Consider the following 23,252-nt stretch of genomic DNA (forward strand, 5'->3'; position numbering starts at 1 on the left):
ATTCTGATACATAACCTCTAAACTAAAAATCCGATTACAATGAAATGGGACAATGGTCTTATGGCATAACGAGACCTTTTATTTGCAATTAATTTCATGAAAATCGGTCCAGCCATCTCTGAGGAAAGTGAGTGAGAATAAAAATCTGCACATACACACACATACACACACACACATACACACACACCTACATACAGAAAATGCTCAGCTCGTCGAGCTGAGTCGAGTGATATATGCCATTCGGCCCTTTGGGGCACTTCTATACTTTCGGTTTTGCAAGTGATTGCTATACCTTTCTAGGAGAAAGGCAAAACATATGAATTGGGAATCTCTAGCAATTAATGGGACCAACCTTCTATTTAAGTTTGACAGTTATCACTAGCAGCAAAAATGAACAGAAATAAATTTTGATTTTAGCTGCTACACATCTATTTTCTTGCAACATTTCCGCAAGGTTTTTATATAGCTTATAAAGTTTATTAACTGGTATTTGCACTTTTATATCTCAATGGAATCTATAAGCAGCTGTATCAAGTGAAGAAACGGTAAGAGTTGTATAATTTGCTTGAACGTTTCATGTTTTCTGCTACACTTCTGCTCCGGGCTATATGCCCCTCCTCTAGTCGGGCTGATTGTTCTTTTGCTTTAGCGTGTACTTCTGACTCAGTGCTGAAAATTTTCGACACTCCAAACGAAAGTGACTAGAACCGCATTTTCAGTGTCTCAAGTTGAAACGACCTTCAGCGTCAGCGGTGTCAATTTTCAGTGAAAGTCCGGCCATTGAAAGAAATGAGATGTCCGATTTTATATCGAAGTTATGGTTAAGGTGACAAAGACTGCACAAAACTTGATGAAAGAGTCGAAAAAATGTCTGGCAATTCGCATTCGATAGAAAGGAAGCTTGAGTCAATATTTTTCCTTCATGCTGAACTTGACAAAAAACATGAATTGATTTTTAATAAAAAAAGATTGATTTACACACATTTTTGATCGACCAATTTTTGATCGTAACACCCTTTAAATACTTATTGAATTACGCTTTCAAGATAACATTATACGTGCGAAATTCTCTTGTTCATCCGGGTAAATGATAATACTTAAAGACGCATCGGTTATTGTTTATATGCCCTGCCACCATCAATTCCATTTTCACACCCCAAACTATAGATAACGCTGACCTTGATTTGTTCCGGTTCATAGATATCCCTTCGGAATTGCATATTGAAGTGACTATTTTAGAGTCTTTTGATGTGTGTCAGGTGGGTGCGTTCAAGAAGCTCCAGTTAAGTAAATATGAAAAATCGATTCGCACTCGATTCTTGTCATGTTTTATGTATAATTATGAGAAATTAGTGTTATGTGACGGTTACGAAAAAATTAGTTGCAAGAGCTGAACGGAATTGCAAATCCGAATTGGTCTTTAGGTTTATTATCAATTATCGTAGAACAGTTTTGCAACCAGAAAGCGGTAATTTGGACTGCCGTTTCAGAAATGCTGAATACACAATACTGCTTGCAAAATTAGTATAAATTTGAACAGAAGATGCTGGTATTTTAATTGAATACCTTTTGCCTCACATGGGAATACTAAGCAAATGAAACACCCTTCCTGTTGGGAAATCAGAAAGTTAGAACGAAATGGCTTACATTAATGTTTCTTTACCTTTTGCGAGCGTTCGAGAAATTTATTGCCTGTTGATGTTTTGGTTCGTTTGTTTGAAATTGCTTTCAAAATGGCAATAATGCTTCAGTCAATGTAACTTTTTTCCCGTACACCTGCTAAGTTCGAAGCTCGTAAATAATAAAATGTTTTGTATAAACAGACGACTGATTTTTTTTAGATAAGTTTTCAGTTGTTACTGTTTTATTACGAACTCAAATAACCTCATGTACTTGCAAATAAATAATGATTAATCCATCATCAATTCTGAATCTCTCAGACAGCCAATTTGGCTGGAATTCCAATCAGAATAGGCGTGATCGCATTTTCCAAACTTCAACACGAAAGGCGTGGCAGCTTAGCTTATTCACCCGGGAAGCGATCGCGATTACGACACATCGGAACGAAATAACAATTGCACAAACATGGGGCGGGCAAGTATGTGTCATAGTGCCTCATAGTAGGCAAATTGCTTCAATGCTGCTTACTATATCTATGCTGCACGATGTGTAGTGACATCCGATACATAGTCGTGGGTGGGGGTGCAGCAGGTAACAGAGTTGAACCTCGTTTGTAGATGGAAATTGTGTGCCTCGTTGGGCGGCTGTTCTGGGAGAAAACCCGACCCATCGCTCATTCAAAAGTTAGTGCGCCCCGAAGATGAAGCCACTTTCGGGCCTTCAAAAGTCTGACAAATAGTAACTATAAAATCATTGTTTTTTCGCGACCGTCGGTTATTTCTCCGCGACGTCTTGAGTCGGCAACAAGATTTCTCACAGTAAAGTGTGATCATATCCGCGACACTTAAAAGCGCATTTTACCTTATTCGCGCTCGCTGCTAATCGCGGATGTTCTGTTTCGGGCGCGCGCTCGCATTCGTTCCAGTCTGTGCCGGGTGAGAAAATTGCCAACCTACCCCATCTGATTACTGCATACAATCGCGGCTGCTCACCAAACCGAACCCAGACGAGGAGGTCATCCAAGCGAAAAACCAAGCAAAGTAACGCTGTTGGTGCCGGCATAAGTTTGCAAATTTTTCGGAAGGTGAACGTTAAAGTCGTCGTCATTGTTTGTTGAAGTTGGCGGGAAGCTGCCGAACAATCCGGTGATTGGCGATAGTTGCACTTTTTCTGCGCGAGAGGGTAGCAACAATTTCTAGTGTTTTCTTTTCTTTTTTGTCGTTTAACAGCAGTAGTGCAAAAAGTGAAGTGAAAATTCAACATTTGCAGCGCGGTTCGCAACAGTCAAGCTGAGCGCCCGTTAAAGTCGCGCGAATCGTATCGAAGATATTCTTTCCATTGAAGTGGCTTCAGTCGAGCTCTTCAGCTTCCGGTTTGGCGTCCGAGGCAGCACCATGGAACGAGCGTACAAAGTGAGTTTGATTTGGCTCTTTTATTACCTTATTGGGTGGTCTACCGTAATGTTTGCCTTTCTGATTTCATAACTTGGGGCGAAAGAAAGTCCGTCGTCGTCGTCGTCTTCGCGAAACGAAAGCGTCTGCTTTGAATCCCAATTTTCTCCTCCGCTGTTACATCGTACATTGGAGTAGAAAATTGGGACTGAAAGTTAAATGAGCTGAGAAAGCTTCGATAGTTGAATTTTTAATCTAATTTCCGTGTTCGAAGAATTGGTTAGTGACAGAGATCCAGAACTGCGGACGCTCACGATCGGGAATCAATCATCATTTGCAATTTGTCAATCGAAACAAATTTATTGGAATTTTGGCAGTAATAGTTAATATTGTGTGTGTCCAGAAGATGGCAGGCCTGATGACTGTGATTTTTATCGCGTAGCACTGTGTCTAAATAAAATAAAACGAAGGATGATTCCCATTTCGGTTTCGTGAAATAAGTCGAAACGAAATCGAGGTAAATTTTAAGAACATGAAATGAATATTTTTTGTAGTTCTGCGAAATTGAAATGAAAATCAAGGATTTGACTATTTTAGAATGACATCATAAAAGTCAAGATTGAGTACGAAACATAACGGCAAGTAGTTTTTGTACATGAGTTCTTGTAGCTTATTCGATATCTGTCAAATATGTTATTATTATAAAGATAAAATTACTTCTAACAAAAAATAGAATTGGTCGAATTGTCGGTCTTTGTGCATATATACATACATGGGAAATCGGATAGAATTTCGGCGAAATAATTAGTTTTTAAGATTCTAAATGATATAAAAAATAGAGGACTTTATTGTCAAAGTATAATATTTTATTAACAATCATTAGTATGAACAGTTAATTTTTAATCTTCCTTAGATGAGTACTCAAATTTTGCTTCCTTAATTATTAATATCCTTTTTCCCTGTTTTAAGAAAACAGAACCCGAGAGTTCAAATTTAAATGCAGAGATCTGTTTCATCTACTTTTACTTGTTTCATCTACTTCTTCAGTGTGGTTACGCAGCGTCAATTCTATATTTCTTTGTCTCACTTTCAATTACTACAGTACAGCGAGATTGATAAAGTTTTAAGCACAGACTGATGAGCTCAAAACCAACGCACTGGTAAAAGTTTTCTGCATTGTAACTAGTAAAAGCTGTGCAATATAGATGCTGGCATCCGGATGTTGGTAGGTGCCGAACAATGGGGTAACATTGATCGTTTCTTCAATCTTTAGTGAGTGCTTGCTCTTGTAAAATAAACATTATAATTTTTTTTAATGTTCAACAAAGCATGAAGGTGCCGCCACACGGACGCTAATTCCCTTAGTTTCTAAGTCTTAGTTGATTGTAATAGCATTTTTTCATCACTGAATAGTAGGCTATGAACTATTCGGGCATGACGGAGTAGTTCAGGGTCTCTATGTTATAGCTTTTGACAGTACAATCCCGCGTTATGATGAAAAAAATGCTTTTTACAATCAACTAGTTATGACTTAGAAACTAAGGGAATAAGCGTCCGTGTGGCGGCACCTTAATACTCATTTCGAATAACTGTTACAATATTATCCGAAGCAGTTTTTATCTTTTTTGGATTGCTAAAACGTAACTTATGAAAATAAGAAATATAAACTCTATGATATAAACTCAAAAAAGTCGCTTTACTATAATTGCTTCTGAGACACTGCTTCACGGTTCCCTCAATTCTCATATATTTTACCATTGTATGAGCTAATAACAAAATTCTAAATATCGGAAAATCGACTGTTACATACCATTTGATAGAGCTTGATAAACCTTTGATATCAAGGAAAAAGTTTTCGTGACAAGAGTAAAACAGGATTAATTCACACTACTGCTCAATGTTTACTCCTGTGTACAGTACTTCCAGGTTGTTCATATTTTAAACCACTGTGAAATAGAAAGATGACCAAGTTTTCTAAGATAGTTATAGCTTCTGTTTCGTTGTTTTCGTCGAAACTTTGTTCGAAAGTGTTAGCTGTTTGATCTCCATCAGCTACTTTTTCACAGTTCAGCTCTTTAGTTTCAATTCGAATGTAATATATTGCATGTTCTGTTTATTTTCACGAAGTTTTCCGACTGAATAAACACAAGCAACCATCGAGTTGATAAAGTATTGCATACAAGAGAGTTCACTACAGAGAGAAGCTCGCTACAAAAATATATAAAATAAACGAATGAGTAACAAGTTCATTATCATCATTTTTTTATTGGCATTTGAAATATTTAGAATCATTGTTTGATTTCTTCAAACTGCAGTAAATCATGTTTCATTTTCGTACTAATTCGTACAATAATTGTATAATAAAGTAAATGAATATACGAGAGTCGCTAGCATCTGTTTGATTCCCACTGGTGGTGGTTGAATGTGGAAATGTTATCGTGAAATTTTTTCGAGTACTATCAAAAACATCTGACTTAACCACATTGTGTGTTGCATTGTACACCGTCAACCGTGCCAACCGGGAATATTTTTTTTAAGATTTCTGCTAATTTATATGAATTATGAACTGCTCAACTTTGAATTATTTGCATATAAAGTGTCCTAAAAAGCTTCCCAGCTGGTCTCGTCGCTGGTTTAACAAGCCAGTCGTCGTATGTTCGAATCACGGCTTGGGAGAGACTGTTAGTGTCAGTAAGATTGTAGCCCGCAATTGTCCTGTAGACTATTAGCTGGCTGTAAAGTCTGAGTCCAAAAAACAAAATGATCGATTTTTAATAGCGAACTCTCCTTCCTTTGCTTCGTTCTGAATATATTTTTAATAATCGATTGTCTGCGCCTTGTCTGTTATAAATATGTTCGTGCACATGTGCTCGGTAAAAGTGAAAATTTGTGTAGAAGCAAAAGTCTATAGTGAATTTTAATCATTAGTACCCTCGAAATGTATCAAGTGCTCAACTAAGTCCTCGATATTTATCATCGCTAAGATATATTTACGATATTTTTCATTAATTTATAAACGATATGATGTTGGGTATCTTCCTATAGTATTACGTCGAGATTGTTGGCCATCTGAGAGGCGGCTCACAAATCGCACCTCAGATTTCTTCGCACATCTTCGGAACTAAGTTGTCCGGAATAGTATCTGATCCGCTTACTACCATCCTTTCGTTCCTCGCACACGCAAAATGAGGGCATACAAAGAAGACATACTCAGCGGCCTCCTCTACATCGACGCACTCGGAACACATCGAGGACGCCGCGTGCCCGAACCTGTTTAAGTGTGAAAATACTGCCTGACGCAACCATGGCCTGACAGGATCTGTGCCAGGTGTGCTTCCGATCTAAACCTTCGGGATACGTCGATGCGCCCGTCGCGGAATTGTGCCATTCCCGCTGCCATCTTATCATCGAGAATGATCTTCTGGTACTTCGTATACCCCTTGTGTCAAGTCGATCGAAGCACTCTACATCCTTCTTGTTTGCGATGTTTTTAGGCATCGGGAGGGATATGTTACGGTAGGGGTACGATACGATGGCGATGTTCGACAACGACGCAGAGACACCACTGCAAGGCTTGCACGATTGGCTCCTGTCGGGTCCCTTACAGAACCAGGACTTATGCTCTCTCACATAGCAGCTGAGGGGCCATCCACGTGGTATGTTGATGGCCTGTTGATTGATGGTATGTTGATGGCCCCTAAAGCAAACGTCTGATTGCTGGAGTATGTCCACGAGCAGCGAAATAAAACACTGGAGAAAACTTTTGATTTGAAGCTTTTACATAAATTTACTTGATTTTTGGTTCAAAAATGCTGCACCGTATTGTTGCATGTAACCAAAAAGGCTGAAAGAAAATTGTTTACACATGGAGATTATAGTCACTGGCGTACTTGAAATTGAGTAGATTTCGAATAAAATCTTACAACCGAGGCGCATGAATGCACAAAATACTGAAAAGACCATACATGTAATGGGAATGAGTTCAAAAAATGTGGTGATGAACAGAAAATGCATAAAACTGGAACAATTTTCAAAAAACTGAAAATATTCAACCTTCAGCTGTTTCGCTGACGATTCCAAAAAACTGGAGATATCTAGGAAAAACGGGAGGGTTGGCAACGCTGCCCACGAGTCATACTTACCAGCCAACCTTAAATTTGACTGCCTGGAGGGCCAGGTTCGCATCTGCCAATGCTAGTCGGAAATTGGCCACCTGGGTTACCATTGGACTTATTCGTAGGCGAGTTGATTCAGTGGCCATTTCCTCCCCGCACTTCTTCTTGTGGGCTTGTGTAACATCGCACCCCTCTGTGATTTTGTCTAGGTTTTTAAGCTGGAGAGTCACCTCTGATGTGAGTGCCCAAACTTGCACCTCTTTTCCTAGAACCGTCATTTCTGAGCTCAAGTATCATCTTGCCAATGCGTGATCGACGGATGCTCTGCTCATCCGCCCCGAGATCCTTAAGTTGGATTTTGCCCCTCATTTTCTCCAAGACCACTAAGTACTGCGACGCGTCCGACTTGAGTATGAGGGCGTCCACCTGCTCTGTGTCTTTCTTACCAGCCTCCACTTCATTCGGTTTTTAGGCGAACCTTGAACTAGTTGGTGTAGCTTCCCGCGAGACTGGCACAACCAATCGTTTCTTCCCGGGAACTGCTCTTTATTACTGCTCACACTCTTAGCGAACTGCCGAGTAGAGCAGATCGCTGCGTCCTGAACTCCTTCTCGGACACCTTCACTCGAACTAAGAGCTCCTTATACTTTATTCTGGCCTAATCAATGGTGTTTCGAAGCAGGTCGACCGTTGTGTCCGGTGTGAAGATAGGAGTGCTAGCCTTTCCACCCCCGGTTTTAGCTGCATCCGTCTACGCTTTTTTCTGCGGATACCGCTGGATGCCATCACTCGCAAAAGGGTTTAGTAACCCCTCTCCGCTCGTCGTCGGTTATTTATGTTGCTCATTTTTGGTTAAAGGAGTTCCCCAGCTACTATCCTCCTGATGGAGTAGTCGTCTATGTTGTCCCTTGGTGATTTGTGCCGAAGCATGGTAGGCCACCATAGCAGCTTTTGAGCAACTATGACGCCCCGACAGGCGTAAGTCAGGAACAAGCATCTTATGCGTGATACCTTAACGTGATACCTTAACAAAATCCGTCTCGCATCCGTTTCCTACGCTATCAGTTGCCATAATTGGGACCTTACTGTTATCAGCCCTAATGGGCAAGTTTGGCTTATGAGAGCGGCTTTATTCGCTCCGTCAGAGATGCTTCCGCAACGTGCCGACCCATGATGACATGCAGCTCTGCCAATGCTAAAGAATCATTATTGGCGGAAAGTGTTTCTTTTCATTTAAAAGAAACGGTGACTGAAGAGCATAGAGGTTTAAAAAACCTTGTCGGTATTATTTATCATGAGCTATTGAACCCGAACGAAATCATCACTAGGGAATAAAGTTGATTTTTATTGATGTGATTAACATTTGCATTCGAAAAATGTACGAAAATTTACCATTTTTTCATGGGTTTGCTTTCACACGCACTGACGGAACTACCCATGCAGCATCAATCATAGTAGCCCATGAGTTAGCAGAAATAAATTGAGAGCTTCCAGTCGTACTCTAACCGTGATGGTGGAAACAGTGAAGCTTCTCCGTTCAGAAGTGTGCGCGTTCAAAGAACGGTACTTTGTCGCTTTGAAAACGGACATCGTGCGGCAATTCGTGGACACCGGAAACCGTTCCAGCATCTTCAACATCTTGGCACTATTGGATAACAATCAGAGCATTGAAAGAAAACCCGATTCCGGACGGCCAACGACCCTGATCGAGAAGTAGATCCAACGGGGGCTAAAGAAAAAGACCCTGAGATAAGTGGCTACATCACTGCGTGCGCTTGGCCGGGAGGTCGATGTAACCACCAAAACAGTGAAAAAGTACCTGGCAAAAATGCACATATATGCTAGGAAGCGGCAGTCCCGTCCACTAGTCTCGGAGCTACAGGCAATTACGTACCAGCAGCGGCTCAATATGACGGTTAAGTCGATTTTCCCGGCAAATCGCAATGTGGTGGTGGTGATAAGCGACGAGGCCTATCCAACCCTGGATGGCAAGGACTGGCGGGGCACTTCGTATTTTATTTCCCACATGGAGGAAGTGAGCTCTGAGGTGAAGTTCATTTTACACACCAAGTTCCCCAAGAGGGTGCTGCTGTGGCTGACAAACAGCGAGCAGGGGATGTCAAAGCTGCTCTTCATTTGCTCAGGACTGCGCATGAACGGGGAAATTTCTAGTACGAAGTGCCTACGTCGTCGTTCGACGTTCTCCAGCTGCGTCCCATTGAGTATCTCTGGGTAAACCTGAAGCGTGAAATCTACTCAAACAATTTGTCGCGAAGACTGAGGAGCAATTGATAAATAGAATGAAGAGAGAACTCAAAAATATGCCTCTCGCAACGCAAGGGTGTGGATTTTTTTGCAGGTATGCTAATATAATTACTTACAATGGGAAATTTATCAATTTTTTTATCACCATTCGATAAAAAGTCCATTTTTGAAACGTAAACGTGAAGCCGAGCACTGACCGAAAAACGGCTACATTAAGAGCAGAGGCGTGTAAAGTGGTTCTCCTGCATGACAACGCTCGGCGTCATACTGCCAATTTATTGTAGGCCGATTATTATGAAATGCGACATTTGATAGTTCTTTGTGATTTTGTTGTTTACCCTCGTAGAATTATTATTATCACTATTTCAAGCGAAGAAAAAAAAATTTCGTTGAAATGTCGAGTCGGTTGAAAAAAATATTGAATGAAGAAATTATTCTTTTCTTAGAAAAGTGGAGTAATGAAGACTTTTCAGCTGATAATTATAGCGAAATTTGTTTTCTCGTTGCTTCTCTTGGGCGAGCTCCAAATTATTTTGTTCATCCTCTTGTGTTATCTGGGTTATCGATATACAGTAACACATGTGGAGAGAGTATCACGGTCTTGTAGTGGTTTCGGTTTACTGTTATGAATAATTCGGAACTTATTTTGGAACCTATGAGCTGATTCCAATCAATAAGGCTTTTAAGAAAGCGCATACCTTTTACACAAAATAATTGCGTTTAAATTTGTTCAGATATTTTCGGAATAAATGAAAATATATTTCCGGTATAAATAAAAGGATAAATTTATAATCATGATACATTTTTATGTCGGCACATGTACTGAGTACAATTATTTTCCATTAGTAAACCATCTGTTCTTGATAAGTGAAAATGAAAGAAATTCATATAAATGAACGACTCGATTATTCAGAGTTGAATATTTTTCAAAATTTTGGCGGTTCGAGTTCGAACTGCAGGCGCGTTTAATGAAACTGATATAGTGGTGTTCTATCGTATATATAAAAATTTAAATTTAATCCTGATGGAAATAATAGATTTTGTATTTTGAACCTGAAATTAAAATGAATTTTACATTTTAAATCAATAAAGTAAAGGATAAACTTGAAATTAGATGCAAAAGATAAACTTGATTACTTTTGTTCTAGTTTTTAGTTTGATTAATTTTACAAATTTCTTAATATTGGTGGTCGCATTTTTCGTTTTTTGTCAAATTTGTGGCTCTTAGCATATCCTATTCGAATATTTTCTCTAAGCTTTCTACCCTCTCCTCTCTACTATGCTTCAGATCTCGCTGCTGGTATTAGCAGTTGCACTGAACGCGGCCAACTGCCAGCTGCACACGGAAAAAGAATCGAACACAGCCGGTAACCAGGTGCGATTATTCCGGCCGGCGCAAGCGGACGGCTCGGACTTGAACGCTCTAGCTGACCTGAGTGTAGCACGCCCGGATGGAGGGCGCTCTTTAAGAAGCCATTACTATTCTGGAGTACCGAGCGAGCGAAGTATGTTACCGCAGAGGAAACGAAGGGGACGCTTAAATTGATGAACTCATTTGTTTCTGGTTTTGCAGTATTCGATTTGGGGCTGTTCGGAAAACCGTACTACGGCAACCGGGGATACTATCCGTCGGGTGGTTACTACCCGCAAGGAGGATATTACCCACAGGGTGGCTATTACCCGCAAGCGGGAGGATACTATCCGGTGAGTGAACGATGAATAACCTTTAATTTTCAGAACAGTACATACAAACTATAAGAGAACACTTTATTTCGATATTTTAACGTTGCACACTTTCGACTAGACTAACTTAATATAAGGTGTATTTGACTTATTCTAGCACATGAATGTTCACCTGTTTTGCCTTTTGGAATCATTCAAACACTCTCACATTGTATGAGATACAGAGTGAAGCGGTAACTTATAACATGTATTTTTTTGTCTTTCCCAGCAGGGTGGTTACCCCGGAGTTGGCGGTTATAATCCCGGAACGAATTCCATCGGCGGTGGCTACGGTGGTTATGGGGGCTACGGAGGCTACGGTGGATACGGTGGCTACGGAGGTAACGGTGGCTTGCAGTCCTATTTGGGGTACAACAGTGGGAATTACTTTGGTAGCCGCAATCTAGGCTACGGGTATTATTCCGGTACTAACCCGGTCGGAATAACAAGCTCGAGTCTGGTCAGCGGATACCGGGGCTATAACTGAATCAACCGTCGCACGTTGTTTGTTTGTGCAGTTCGAACGGCTTACTGTCTGCCACATTTGTGTATAGTCTTGCCTCTGTAAGAGTCCTGTCTTTTGTTGTGGTGCTGAATTGTGATAAATTTCTTACTAGTTACTAACGACTTCAACGCCTCTAGTGACGTAATTGAGTGAACCAAAGGTGAATTAAATATATATCTAACTCGAGTTGTTGCTTGCTTTTCTTCATGTATGTACTGTCTGTTGTAAACATCTAAACATATAAAAATGCAGCTCTGTCTGTCTGTCTATCTGTTTGTCTGTCTGATTCATATAGGCTTGGAATCTACCGAACCGATCGGCATGAAATTTTGTATATAGGGGTTTTAGGGGCCGGGAAAGGTGACTAAGATAGCTCGAGACCCCTCCCCCTTCTGGAAGGGAGGGGTCCCATACAAATGAAACACAAACTTCTGCACATCTCTAAAACTAATCAAGCAAATGGAACCGAATTCGGCAAGTGGATGTTTTTAGGAGTAACAAATATGTCCATGTTGATTCGACACCCTTCCCTCTTCTGGAAGGGAGGGGTCCCATACAAATGAAACACAAATTTCTGCACACCTCGAGAACTAACCAAGTGAATGGAACCAAATTTGGCAAGTGGATGTTCTTAGAGGTAACAAATATGTCCATGTTGGTTCGACACCCTTCCCTCTTCTGGAAGGGAGGGGTCCCATACAAATGAAACACAAATTTCTGCACACCGCGAGAACTAACCAAGTAAATAGAACCAAATTTGGTAGGTAGATGTTTTTAGGGGTAACAAATATATCCATAATGGTTTGACACCCCTCCTTCTTCTACAAGGGAGGGGTCCCATACAAATGAAATACGAATTTCGCCCAGCTCGAGAACCAATCATCCAAATAAAACCAAATTTGGTATGTGAATGTTTTTAGAGGTAACAAGTATGTCCATAGTGGTTCGACTCCCCTCCCTCTTCTGTGAGGGAGGAGTTCAAAACAAATGAAACACAAATCTCTGCTTATCTCGAGAACTAACCAACTAAATGGAACCAAATTTGGCAGGTGATTGTTTTTAGGGGTAACAAACATGTCCATAATGTTTCGACACCCTTCCTTGATCTGGCATGTCTCCAAATACCATTTCGAAATCCAAGCTGGCGACTTCCCGTTTCTGAAAAATAGCGGCAAATGACCTTATACCACCAAACATGGGTATTTCCGGAATTGTTATGGTGCACTGAAGCCACAAATCGACCTCAGAAAACATTTCGAATCGTAAGATGGCGACTTCCGGTGTCTGGAAAACAGCCGAAAATGACCAAATACCACCCAATATGAGTGTTTCTTCAACCAGAATGACGCTCAGAGGCCAAAAATTGTCCCCTAATGCCAATGTGAAATCCAAGATGGTGACTTCCGGTTTCTGAAAATCAGCGGAAAATGACCAAATACCACCCAATATGGGTATTTCTGGGATTGTTATGATACACTGAAGCCACAAATCGACCTTAGACAACATTTTGAATTGTAAGATGGCGACTTCCGGTTCCCGAAAAACAGCGGCAAATGACCAAATACCACCCAATATGGGTATTTCCGGGATTGCTATGATGCACTGAAGCCACAAATCGACCACTGAAGCTAAAAATCGACCTCAGACAATATTTTGAATTGTAAGATGGCGACTTCCGGTGTCTGGAAAACAGCCTAAAATGATCAAATACATTCAATATGAGCGTTTCTTTAAGCAGATTGACCGCACGGAGGGCCGAAATTGTTTTGAAATCCAAGATGGCGACTTCCGGTGTCCGCCTAAACAGCCTAAAGTGACCAAATACCACCCAATATAAGGATCTCTGGAACGAGAATTAAGCTGAAAATTGACCTCAGACACCATTATTAATTGTAAGATGGCTACTTCCGGTTTCTAAAAAACAACCAAAAATGGCCGATTTCCATACAAAATGAGAATGATACACAGGAGCTAGAATCGACCACAGACACCATTTTGAATTCGAAGATGGTGACATCCGGTTTCTGGAAAACAGCCGAAAATGACCAAATAACACCCAATATGGGTGTTTCTCAAACCAGAATGACGCTCAGGGGCCAGAAATTGTCTCCAAATGCCATTTTTAAATCCAAAATGGCGACTTACGGTTCCGGATCACCGGATCCAGAATGATGCAAGGAGCTATAAATTGACCTTAGACAACAGTTTGAATTGAAAATGGCAACTTCTGGAAAACATCCGCAAATAACCGAATACTACTACATATGGATAAGTCCGTAATCGAAATGATGTAAAGAAGCCAAGCATTGACCCTGGACATCATTTTGAATCAGAAGATGACCACTTTCAGTTTCTGGAAAACAACGAGAATAACTGAAATGCACCCAATATATATCCGGAATAGAGGTCATGTACAAAAGCCAAAAGTTGAGGATGTTGCCATTCCGATAAAACCAATTATTTTTGAACGATATAATCCAATCGCAAGGAATCAATAAATTTGAAATGTTTAAAATAATTAAATTAAACACTTAAATAGGCGGGACGAAGTTTGCCGGGTCAGCTAGTTAAATATATATCTAACTCGAGTTGTTGCTTGCTTTTTTTCATGTATGTACTGTCTGTTGTAAACAATCTTGCTTATCATGTTCTCTCATCAAACGCAGCATCTGGCAGCATTTCATTGTATCTAATTTAGCTTAAAAATCTTCGCTCTCAATTTTTCTTTAAGCGTAACTTAATATTGTGTGTTCTTATGCATTATGCAATTACAGCGTCAGTTAAAATGCACTTACGAGTTTTTTTTGCTAGAGATCAGAAAGACATTTGAGCTCTAAGTTTACATAATTTAATTTGTAATTTATACAATTTAAAATGACGTCGCTTGTCATTCCTTGCATGCAAGTGATTGTGGACAAGTTCGAGTGTAAGATCTCATGTTAAGACCTGAAATACGAATTCTTTGTGATTAATTACTACTATGTTATGATTTTATATACTCGATTTATTTAAAGTGTATTTAAAGCTATAGAAGTGAAAGATTGTGAAAGTTGTAAAGATTGCATATGGCTTCAAAGTTGATGTCTTTGAAATGGCCAATCGAACAACGTTCAACATAATTTAAGTCAACATGGTCCTAGACTAAAAATGCTTATACTTATCGTAAAAACATATTACCTCTAATCATTTTTCGCAAAATGGAAATTAAAATGTTTATATTCAATTAAACAGTGATTATACATTGCTGATGTGCAAACAGTTGATAATTCGAAAGTCACACTGCTTGAAGCATAAAGTGGGTTCTACCCTCGCGAAAGCATTCCAATTGAATAATAATCCTTCGTTCGTAGTCTCCATGTTACATGTTATGTTTTTCGTTAGCAAACCTCTTGAAATTACGTTTGTTCGCAGAAATGTATCTGGCTTGCCCAAGGAGGGCTTCATTATAGGCACTCATGTGCTACTGAATGCTGATAAAATGAATGATGAATATGTAATTTGATATACGTGCAATTCTCCTTATCATTTTCGTCAGCTTTACTACGAACTTAACTGGAGGGTTGGGAGACAAACATTATCATATTAAGCACTGACTGGTCGAGGACAAAAATATTTTCCCAAATGTGATCATTGTTTAAACGAACTTTATTACTAGCGCAGTATACTGCAACGGCATTTGATTGATTTAAATTTTCGTAATTCTGTCCGTTAGGTAGGTGGGTATATTTCGTGGAATTTGTGCTGTACATTTTTTTGTGAAAATAGAACAAATGTGTATCATTCATTGTGCGGGCTGCCAATAAATGTCTATGTGCACATGAGATGGGCTCAAAAACACCATTTTCATTTGAAATTTGTTATGCGGAGGGGTAACATGAAACATTTCATATTTATGTGATATGTGTTAGACACATTTTGTAAGTTGCATGGAATAAAAGTTGTTATTAAGTTAGATCTTGCAAATTACGGTAAATTACGGAGGAACGATGGTATCAGAAGAGTACGGTTGCCTCTGACATGTTTTAAACAGTTTCATATATGGTGGAGTGTTGATGAAACAATACAGTGTAAAGAAAATTTATGGAATTCATCTTTCAAAACAGCGAAAAAGCACGAGTGTATTGAACGCGGATGAACCGTGTAGTAAAACTCAAAATTAAAACATTCTAACAATACTATTTCACTTTGAAAAGTACTCATGCTATTGACTTCAATATATCTCGCAGGATTTGAAACTAAAGGTTATCTTTAAAACCCCATTGGTTTATACCACTCGACTCAAAATTTGGAAATATTCTTTTTTTCATCTCAGAGATTACCTATCAATATGAACAAATTTAGTGTCAAAAGTGTGTTTATGCGTGTGAGTTGTATGTGTGCCCATGTGATTTTGATTGTATTATGTTGAGAAATAGTATGAGGGTTGTAACAAAGACACGACCCCATGACGTAGAACTACGGTATTTTTCTATATTTTTTATCTAACAGTGCATTCTTTGTTTGCTGAGACATTAGAGCGCTTTGAACAATAATTAATATAAATAAAATATATGAATGAAACCTTATTTAAATTGGCATCTCCACTTCGCAGATATACAAATTAGAAAAGCATTTGTTGGTAGCTTGTAATGACAAAACAAACATTTGAATTAGCGAATTCGGTGTATTCTTCCTTTCTCAGTAGTCAGCAAATATGAACCTATATGGTATTTAAGACCAGAACGATTTTAGTACTTTTGCAGTCGACTAACAGCCGCCAGCATTACGGGTGAAGCCTGGCGCGAGATGACCGGTACTATTTTGTCTTTCCTCTTTTCAACGACTAGCACCTAGCGTCCGTATGTCACTGCAGGCCCGGATTTGAGGGGGGGGGGGCAAAGGGGGCAAATGCCCCGGGCCTTCCGATTCAAGGGGCCCCCGTAGTCATGGGGCGACCTTTTTTTTGCTCGTCACCTTCCAGAACGTTACCTATGAATGTTTTAAGAAAAGAGGGCCTCACAGACAAATTTGCCCCGGGCCTCCCAGCGTCTAAATCCGGCCCTGTGTCACTGGTGCGATTTTGGAATGAAAATGATGGGGCAAAATGCTCGAATGGTACCTTTTATATCAAGGTTTCGTCAGTAATTTGGAAAGAGGGATTAGTTAAGAAGAATATAGAATGGTAAGGAAAGTAAAAAAGCATCGGAAACAGAAAGTGACCTCATGTAAAACAATAACAACAACAACAACAAATCGTTTAGGAAGTCGGATCGGTTGTATCTGGTTGATCGGTTAGTGTTGACTATGCTTGAGTAGAGAGGTAGTGATTGGCTGCTCGGTATGATTAAGACAATCGATGTTATTTACTAATTTTTCAATAGTGTATCTCATACAATAGGTTGTTTTGCTACATAAATTTAACCGTAAAAGAATTTCTGATCAATTGATGCCAAAACCTCGATAACCTGATTATAAATGACTGAAATATAAGCGCTCGAAACCTGACCACTTTTCCCTGGTTGAATTACTAGATTTTCAAATTAAAATACCTAACCTCTAGGTAGGCGTAGTCCTACGTCAAAACATTTTTGAAAGCAGCACCGGCCGCTGTCGAAAAATGAACACCAAGAAAAATATACTTATTTGCAAGGCTTTCCTCGCTATCAGCAACGCCACTCTAATTACAACACTGCTGCTAGTTGCCGATGATTCTTGTTCTCTGGTTATTCCGGCCAGGATTCCAGCCATTTCAATACTTTTGCAGTTGCTGTGTTCTAGTAACAGTGTCGGCTGTGCTTGGGAAGAGAGGTAGTGATTGGCTGCTCAGTATGATTTAGACAATCAATGTTATTTACCAATTTTTAATAGTGTATTTCAAATTATTACATTAATTAAACCGTAGAGGAATTTCTGATCGATTGAACCTCGATAACCTGATTATAAATGACTGAAATATGAGCGCTCAAAACCTGTCCACTTTTCCCTAGTTGAATTAATAGACTTGCAAATTCAGGTACCTAACTTCCAGATAGACGTAGTCCTCCGTCAAAAAATAATACTGGTGCTAGAGATTTTTGGGCTGAAATTTAAATTTTTGAGAAACGCTAAAGATAAGGTTGATCACACCGATAGGCGGATTAATTCATGTTTTTCAGAATAGTTGAAACAAGGTACAGAATAGCTTAGCCTTATGATATCTGACATTAATCTTGTTTTATTTGAGAATATTAAATTCTGATATTTTTGAAAACTCTGTGAAATCTTGTAATTAACTATCATATTTGGAAATTCAGTTGATTTTATTGGTATTGTTCCTCAGTTTCTGAAATCTATTTAATTGTAGAACAGCTAGAAGCGGAATGACACCAAGAGATCAAACGTCATTTTGAAGCCCCGAATGACTACTTACGGTTTCCGAATACTACCTCATATAACTTACACTTCATTTTAGGCGCACGGAAACCCCATCTCGAATTTCAGGATGGTGACTTCTGTTTTTTTGAAAAAAAAAGCATGATTTTTGAAAGTAAAACAGTGGATAGAAAGGATAGATCTCCTTGATTGGTGATCGAAGAGTAAGTAGCGTGGATATCTACGCCAAATCCTCGCATCAGCTTCAAGAGTCACAGTAGCTCCTTGGCTGCTCCAGCGAGGGAAACATGTTCCGTTTTGGTAGACGATAGTGTTCCGTATTCCTACTTTTGTGCTTTCCAACTTATCGCGTCCGGCTTCAATAAGAAACCAGGATAAAATTTCTGTATGACACGATCGGTTCTCACATGCGCATCAGCATATCCTTTGACAGAGCTAGTTGCAGCTTAAGTCTAGCATTCTTACCTTACCTAGTAGGCTAGAAGCGGAGTGGCTAGTGCTGTAGCAAGAAATCGTCTCCAATCCAATCAGTTCCAGGCTGCCATGCTCCCAGGCGTCTTATCTCTTTTAGGTCTCTTTCAATCTGATCAAGCCATCGTGCACGCTGTGCTGCTCTGTTTTTGATGCCGGAGGGGTTTCTGAAAAGAATCGTTTTAACCTTGTTGACGTCCGGCATCATTGCGACTTGTCCGGCCCATCGCAATCTGTTAACTTGTGCAATGGGGAACTCTCCTAGCGGCACGTGCGGCTCATGGTTCATGCGTGTACGCTATTCTCCGTCTCCAGTCTGTACTCCACAACAGATAGTTCACAACACCTTCCATTCAGAAACTCTGAGAGCGCTGAGGTTCTCTGAGAGTAGTGTTGTCGTCTCTAGCCCACAGAGGACCACCGGGCTAACTAGTGTTTTGTAAAGCATCAGCTTTATACGGTGGTGCACTCCATTGGATCTCAGCGTCTTGCGAAGTGCAAAGTAGGCACGGTTTCCCGCTTGAGTGCGTCTCCGGATCTCTTTGCTGGTGTTGTTTTCAGCGGTTACCAGCAGCGTTGATGAGCGTAATGCCACGATAGTTTGATAGCACTCCAGTTTGTCGCCCTTTTGATAGATGGAGCAGACGACTCCTTTCATCACTCTTCCGGCAGTTTTTCCTCTTCCCAGATCTTAAAAATAACTCAGTGCAGTGCTCTTGCAAGTGTTCGTTCACCACGTTTGTAGAGCTCACCCGGTAGGCCGTCTTTGCTGGTGGCTTTGTTGTTCTTCAGCCTCCCAATCTCCCGCTGAATTTCGTTCGTAGGGTAGATCTGCTTAATATAGACCACTTCCTTTAGTGGACCTCCTGAACTTCTTACACCAAATTACACATTATAAATATACTTATTTTGATTTATGCTTTGACAACTTCAATAATGTTCTTCATTAGAAATGTTGCAACAGACGTTGACTTTTATATTCTTCATTAAAGCTGCTTAAAATGTCTTTTAATAACAGCTACCTGGTTTGCCACGGTTTGTTAACGTTTTCATAGGAAATGGATTTACCAAAAACTGTACTGACATCACATTTTCCGAGCGAAAATAATCAGATTTTCGATGAACGGGTAGGATAAGAGTGTCTTTAAAAGATAAGCAATAAATTTTACTAGAAAAACACTTAAAAGTTGAAAAAATAGTGCCCAATTAAGGGTGGAAATAATACTGTTTTCCTTATTCCGGCATGCTTCATTTCGAACAAGAGCTATCATCGGAATAACGCCGCGAATCATAGTTACCATAGTTACCATAAAATTGTTATGATTGAGTTATTGTATAAAATTGCTGCCAAAATAGGAAAAACGCCGGAAATTGGTAAAAAATATACTGAAGCAGCTGTTACTGAGTGTCTTAAAGCAATAAAAAGTGGTGTTTCGACTAGAGAAGCTCGCAGGCGCTCCAATGTTCCACGATCCGCCGTGATGTTCCGTGCAACCCGCAAGTGGTCAGGAAAACCACGAAAAGGTAAACAAACTGCATTGACTGCCGCGGAAGAGGTCTCATTTGTTCGCTGGATAACTCGGATGGCACGTAAAGGATTCCCTATTGCGAAAGAACGGGTGTAGTCTACAGTTGATCCAGATCCAGAATTCTCAGTGCGTAAGCCAGAGTTAGTTTCGTCAGCGGCAGCTACGGTTGAAGAGATGTATTATTTAGACCTGGCCCAAATTAGGAAATTGTTGTGGTCCAAATAAGGAAACGGTGGCCCATTGAAGGAAACTGAAGCGATGATTTATTTCTTTTATTATGAGAAAATAGAGGTATTATCTAGTTGTTTTTCATGCGGAAAAGATGTTAAACATGTTACTTCATGTTTATACATAATAAAATCCTTAATTCAGTTTAGATATTTACACTTTTTCTTGCAAAATTTGCAGCTACGCTACTAAGTGGTCCGTTAAAGGCAGTTATACCCTATTTATTGAATGCTATTGCCGTTTCAACCGCGGCTTGCGATGTTGGAAAACGATCCTCAAAAGAATGATTTGCTGAAGGAAAGGAAAGAGTCAATAATCAATAAATCGTCAAACATCTGTCCACGTGGTATGTGGATGGCCCCTTATATCTTCCGATGGGCTGGACCGACAAGAGTGCTCGGACGGGATGTTCTTGGCTTCCGACGCGTAGACTTTGTCGCAGTCGGTTTCAAATTTTTGGCTGAACCAGCTGAACCCCTGGGCGACGAGTTTTGCATTTCACAACATATCTCTGCTCATTCAGCTTTTTCTTCAAAATCCAATGGCAGCCGACCGGCTTGTGATTCTCGGGATAATTCACGATGCCCCCTTCCTCCTGGAACATATTCTTCACTAGGGTGGCAGTGAAAATGATCATGTCAAATTTCTTAAACCAACTATGTTCATCTTGTTTATTGACCTAAAAAATGATTCGTGAATGGTCTGTGCAAAATTTCAGCTCAATCGGACATGATTTAGGGGTGCCTCATAGTGTTCTAAGCTTTGATGTTTTGACCCTCGACATTTTTTACATCCCATTGCCACCCTATTCTTCATCCATGGTATTCCTCCAGTGGGTCCACTGTTCTTGACTTGAATGGTTGTTGGTCTACTAGTCTGCTGACTTCAGGGGGGGGGGGGCTGTTCATTCAACTTGACACACACAACGGTTGCATCGTCAAGACCATCGATGACGGTCCACTTGGTGCGTTGAGGGGACGTCAACCAGTATTATGGTCCTCGATGCTGATGATAGATGTTCGCTTTCTCCCTCCTTGTTGCTCACCGAGAATGACCTCTGCAACGATAATAAAACAATTTGGATGGGCTTCCTCGGTGGAAGGAAGGTAATATTGCAAGATGCATTATCTTTATTTATTTAAAATGAGTGCCTCTGCTGTTGCGTTTGTTTCTGGTGCCCTGATCCAGAAACCAACACGCCATATGCTGCAACGAAAAACCAAAGAAAGTCAAAGAAAGTTTTTAACGATTTTGACCCCCCCCCTCCCTCCACCTCCGTGGACAAGTGCCCATATGAATTCTAAAAATTTTGTATGGACCGTGGACATTACACTAACCCCCCCCCCCCCCAAAAGCTGTGCACGTGGTATGTGGATGGCCCCTTACGAACTGATCTGAAGAGCTGATTCTTCGCAGTGAGTGAGTTATCTACCGGTCTTTTTGAAGCGTTACCTCACCTCTTACTCCAGGCAAAAAGCTGATAGCTGATTTTGTTGAGCAGATACCGCAAGCGAGAGGTATGTGAAACACCCCCTTCCTTTGGTTACTGGAAATCAGCCTAAAATTGCAAAACACATTCCAATATGGGTATTTACACTCTGTTGGTGCTAAGGAAATTTGATGTTGTAAGATGTGACGTAGTGTTGATGGGGCGCGTTGACCACGTGGTCTTTTTTCCTGACTTATAATTTTTTGTTGCCACCAAGTCAAGGATGAGGGTTTTGCATTTAGGAAATATAGAATGTAGTGAAGTTTAATAATAAAAATTGTAAAAATTTAAGTGAATTTTTGGCACTTGACGAATGAAAAGATCACCTGGTTAGAGCTGAAAGGGGGGGGGGGGGGAGGGGGTTGGCCAAAAGACCACGAGGGGGGTACGGGGGGTATAAAAAGTGATCAAAACATGACCGGGGAGGGGCGGGGGGACCGGTGGGTTTAAAAAGTGATCAAAACATGACCACGTGATTTAGAAACGGCCCCTAAACAGTTGGCTGCGGCGAAGTCTGTGTAGAATAAACAGAAGGTCAAGTTCCGATACGGGATGTAGCAGCAAGGCTTTGCTTTGCTTTGCTTTTACAAAGGAAATAGTGTCCTTATTGTCTGTCATGTGGAAGCAATATCCACACATGGTATATAATACACAAGCTTATGAACGATTTAAAACCTTTTATTGTGAAAATTTACGCTCTTCGTAGCATGAAAAGTAGGAGTTAATCAAATAAAGCTAATGAACGGGATATGTGAAAATCTGGATGGGGATACTGTAAAGAAGAATCAAAGGACGAGTGAAAGTTTGGATCGAGATAGTAATGGCAAAGTTGACATCAAAGTGGACGATATTGTCGGCAAGATATCTGCTGCTGTCCTTCCACTGGAAAAAACGGGAAGCTTGGGATCGTGAAGATAGTAATGAATTGTGGATTAAATTGCACTCTAATAATACAATTCGTTACCGTTGCCCTTTTCTCAATGAATCTACCGTGAAAAAGGTCATAGAAACTGCAAAACCGTGAAAAAATATTTATTCCCTTTAGAAAAGGGTCCTTTGTTATACTGCAATTCGATTCATTTAATCTCAGCTCTGGCGCTACTGTTTGCTAAATGCTCCAATCATTTCCAGCTCTGTTACATGGTCATATTAATTTATTGTATAAAGTTCTAAAATCAATCGATTAATTTACAAAAAAATCGTCTATTCTATATCGTGTGTTTTTTTTTTAATCAACGTTTATTTGACACGGCACAAAACAAGTAAATGTTTTACGAAGCCAATTATATCTAGAAACTTACCTTATAAAGTATCTTAAAAACTAAAGACAAATTTTTTATTCTCGCTGCCGACTACGAGTTGAAATTAAATCTGTCTGTTCTTCATATTGTTTATTGTTTATTATTTATCTCTTTCATCTGATATTATATTGTATGTTTTTGTATCGTTTCAGGTCAGCCATATTATTAGTAAACTTTTTGAACATTTAATTCTAGAGTTGATGACGATTTACAGTTTTCGCGTATAATAAAAATTCAATAAAAACTTGAGTATGATCATTTTTTT

At 39.9% G+C, this 23,252-nt stretch overlaps 1 protein-coding gene across 7 annotated transcripts; it reads left to right on the top strand.

Moving 5' to 3' along the window:
* The first annotated feature begins 2,251 nt into the window (after nucleotides 1–2,251).
* Nucleotides 2,252–23,236, top strand: LOC129722690 (uncharacterized). Of its 7 annotated transcripts, none has more exons than XM_055676354.1 (5): nucleotides 2,252–3,032; nucleotides 10,680–10,896; nucleotides 10,965–11,095; nucleotides 11,346–11,454; nucleotides 23,140–23,236. In XM_055676354.1, the coding sequence occupies exons 1-5, from the start codon at nucleotides 3,015–3,017 to the stop codon at nucleotides 23,154–23,156; spliced, it is 492 nt and encodes a 163-aa protein (XP_055532329.1). In that variant the 5' UTR covers nucleotides 2,252–3,014; the 3' UTR covers nucleotides 23,157–23,236. The 7 variants fall into 7 exon arrangements, with proteins under 7 accessions (XP_055532329.1, XP_055532327.1, XP_055532324.1 ...); XM_055676349.1 differs by lacking the exon at nucleotides 23,140–23,236 and having other exon boundaries at nucleotides 2,253–2,765; nucleotides 2,850–3,032; nucleotides 11,343–11,804; XM_055676348.1 differs by lacking the exon at nucleotides 23,140–23,236 and having other exon boundaries at nucleotides 2,253–2,765; nucleotides 2,853–3,032; nucleotides 11,343–11,804.
* The last annotated feature ends 16 nt before the right edge of the window (nucleotides 23,237–23,252 follow it).

This window comes from Wyeomyia smithii, chromosome 2, assembly GCF_029784165.1.
Source record: "Wyeomyia smithii strain HCP4-BCI-WySm-NY-G18 chromosome 2, ASM2978416v1, whole genome shotgun sequence".
NCBI classification, from domain to species: Eukaryota; Metazoa; Arthropoda; class Insecta; order Diptera; family Culicidae; genus Wyeomyia; species Wyeomyia smithii.

What these genes read in the sequence shown, in the direction of transcription:
- LOC129722690 (XM_055676349.1), top strand. An exon ending in TGGAGTACCGAGCGAGCGAA is followed by an intron (nt 10,897 to 10,964) that starts GTATGTTACCGC and finishes CTGGTTTTGCAG; the next exon opens with TATTCGATTTGGGGCTGTTC. An exon ending in AAGCGGGAGGATACTATCCG is followed by an intron (nt 11,096 to 11,342) that starts GTGAGTGAACGA and finishes TGTCTTTCCCAG; the next exon opens with CAGGGTGGTTACCCCGGAGT.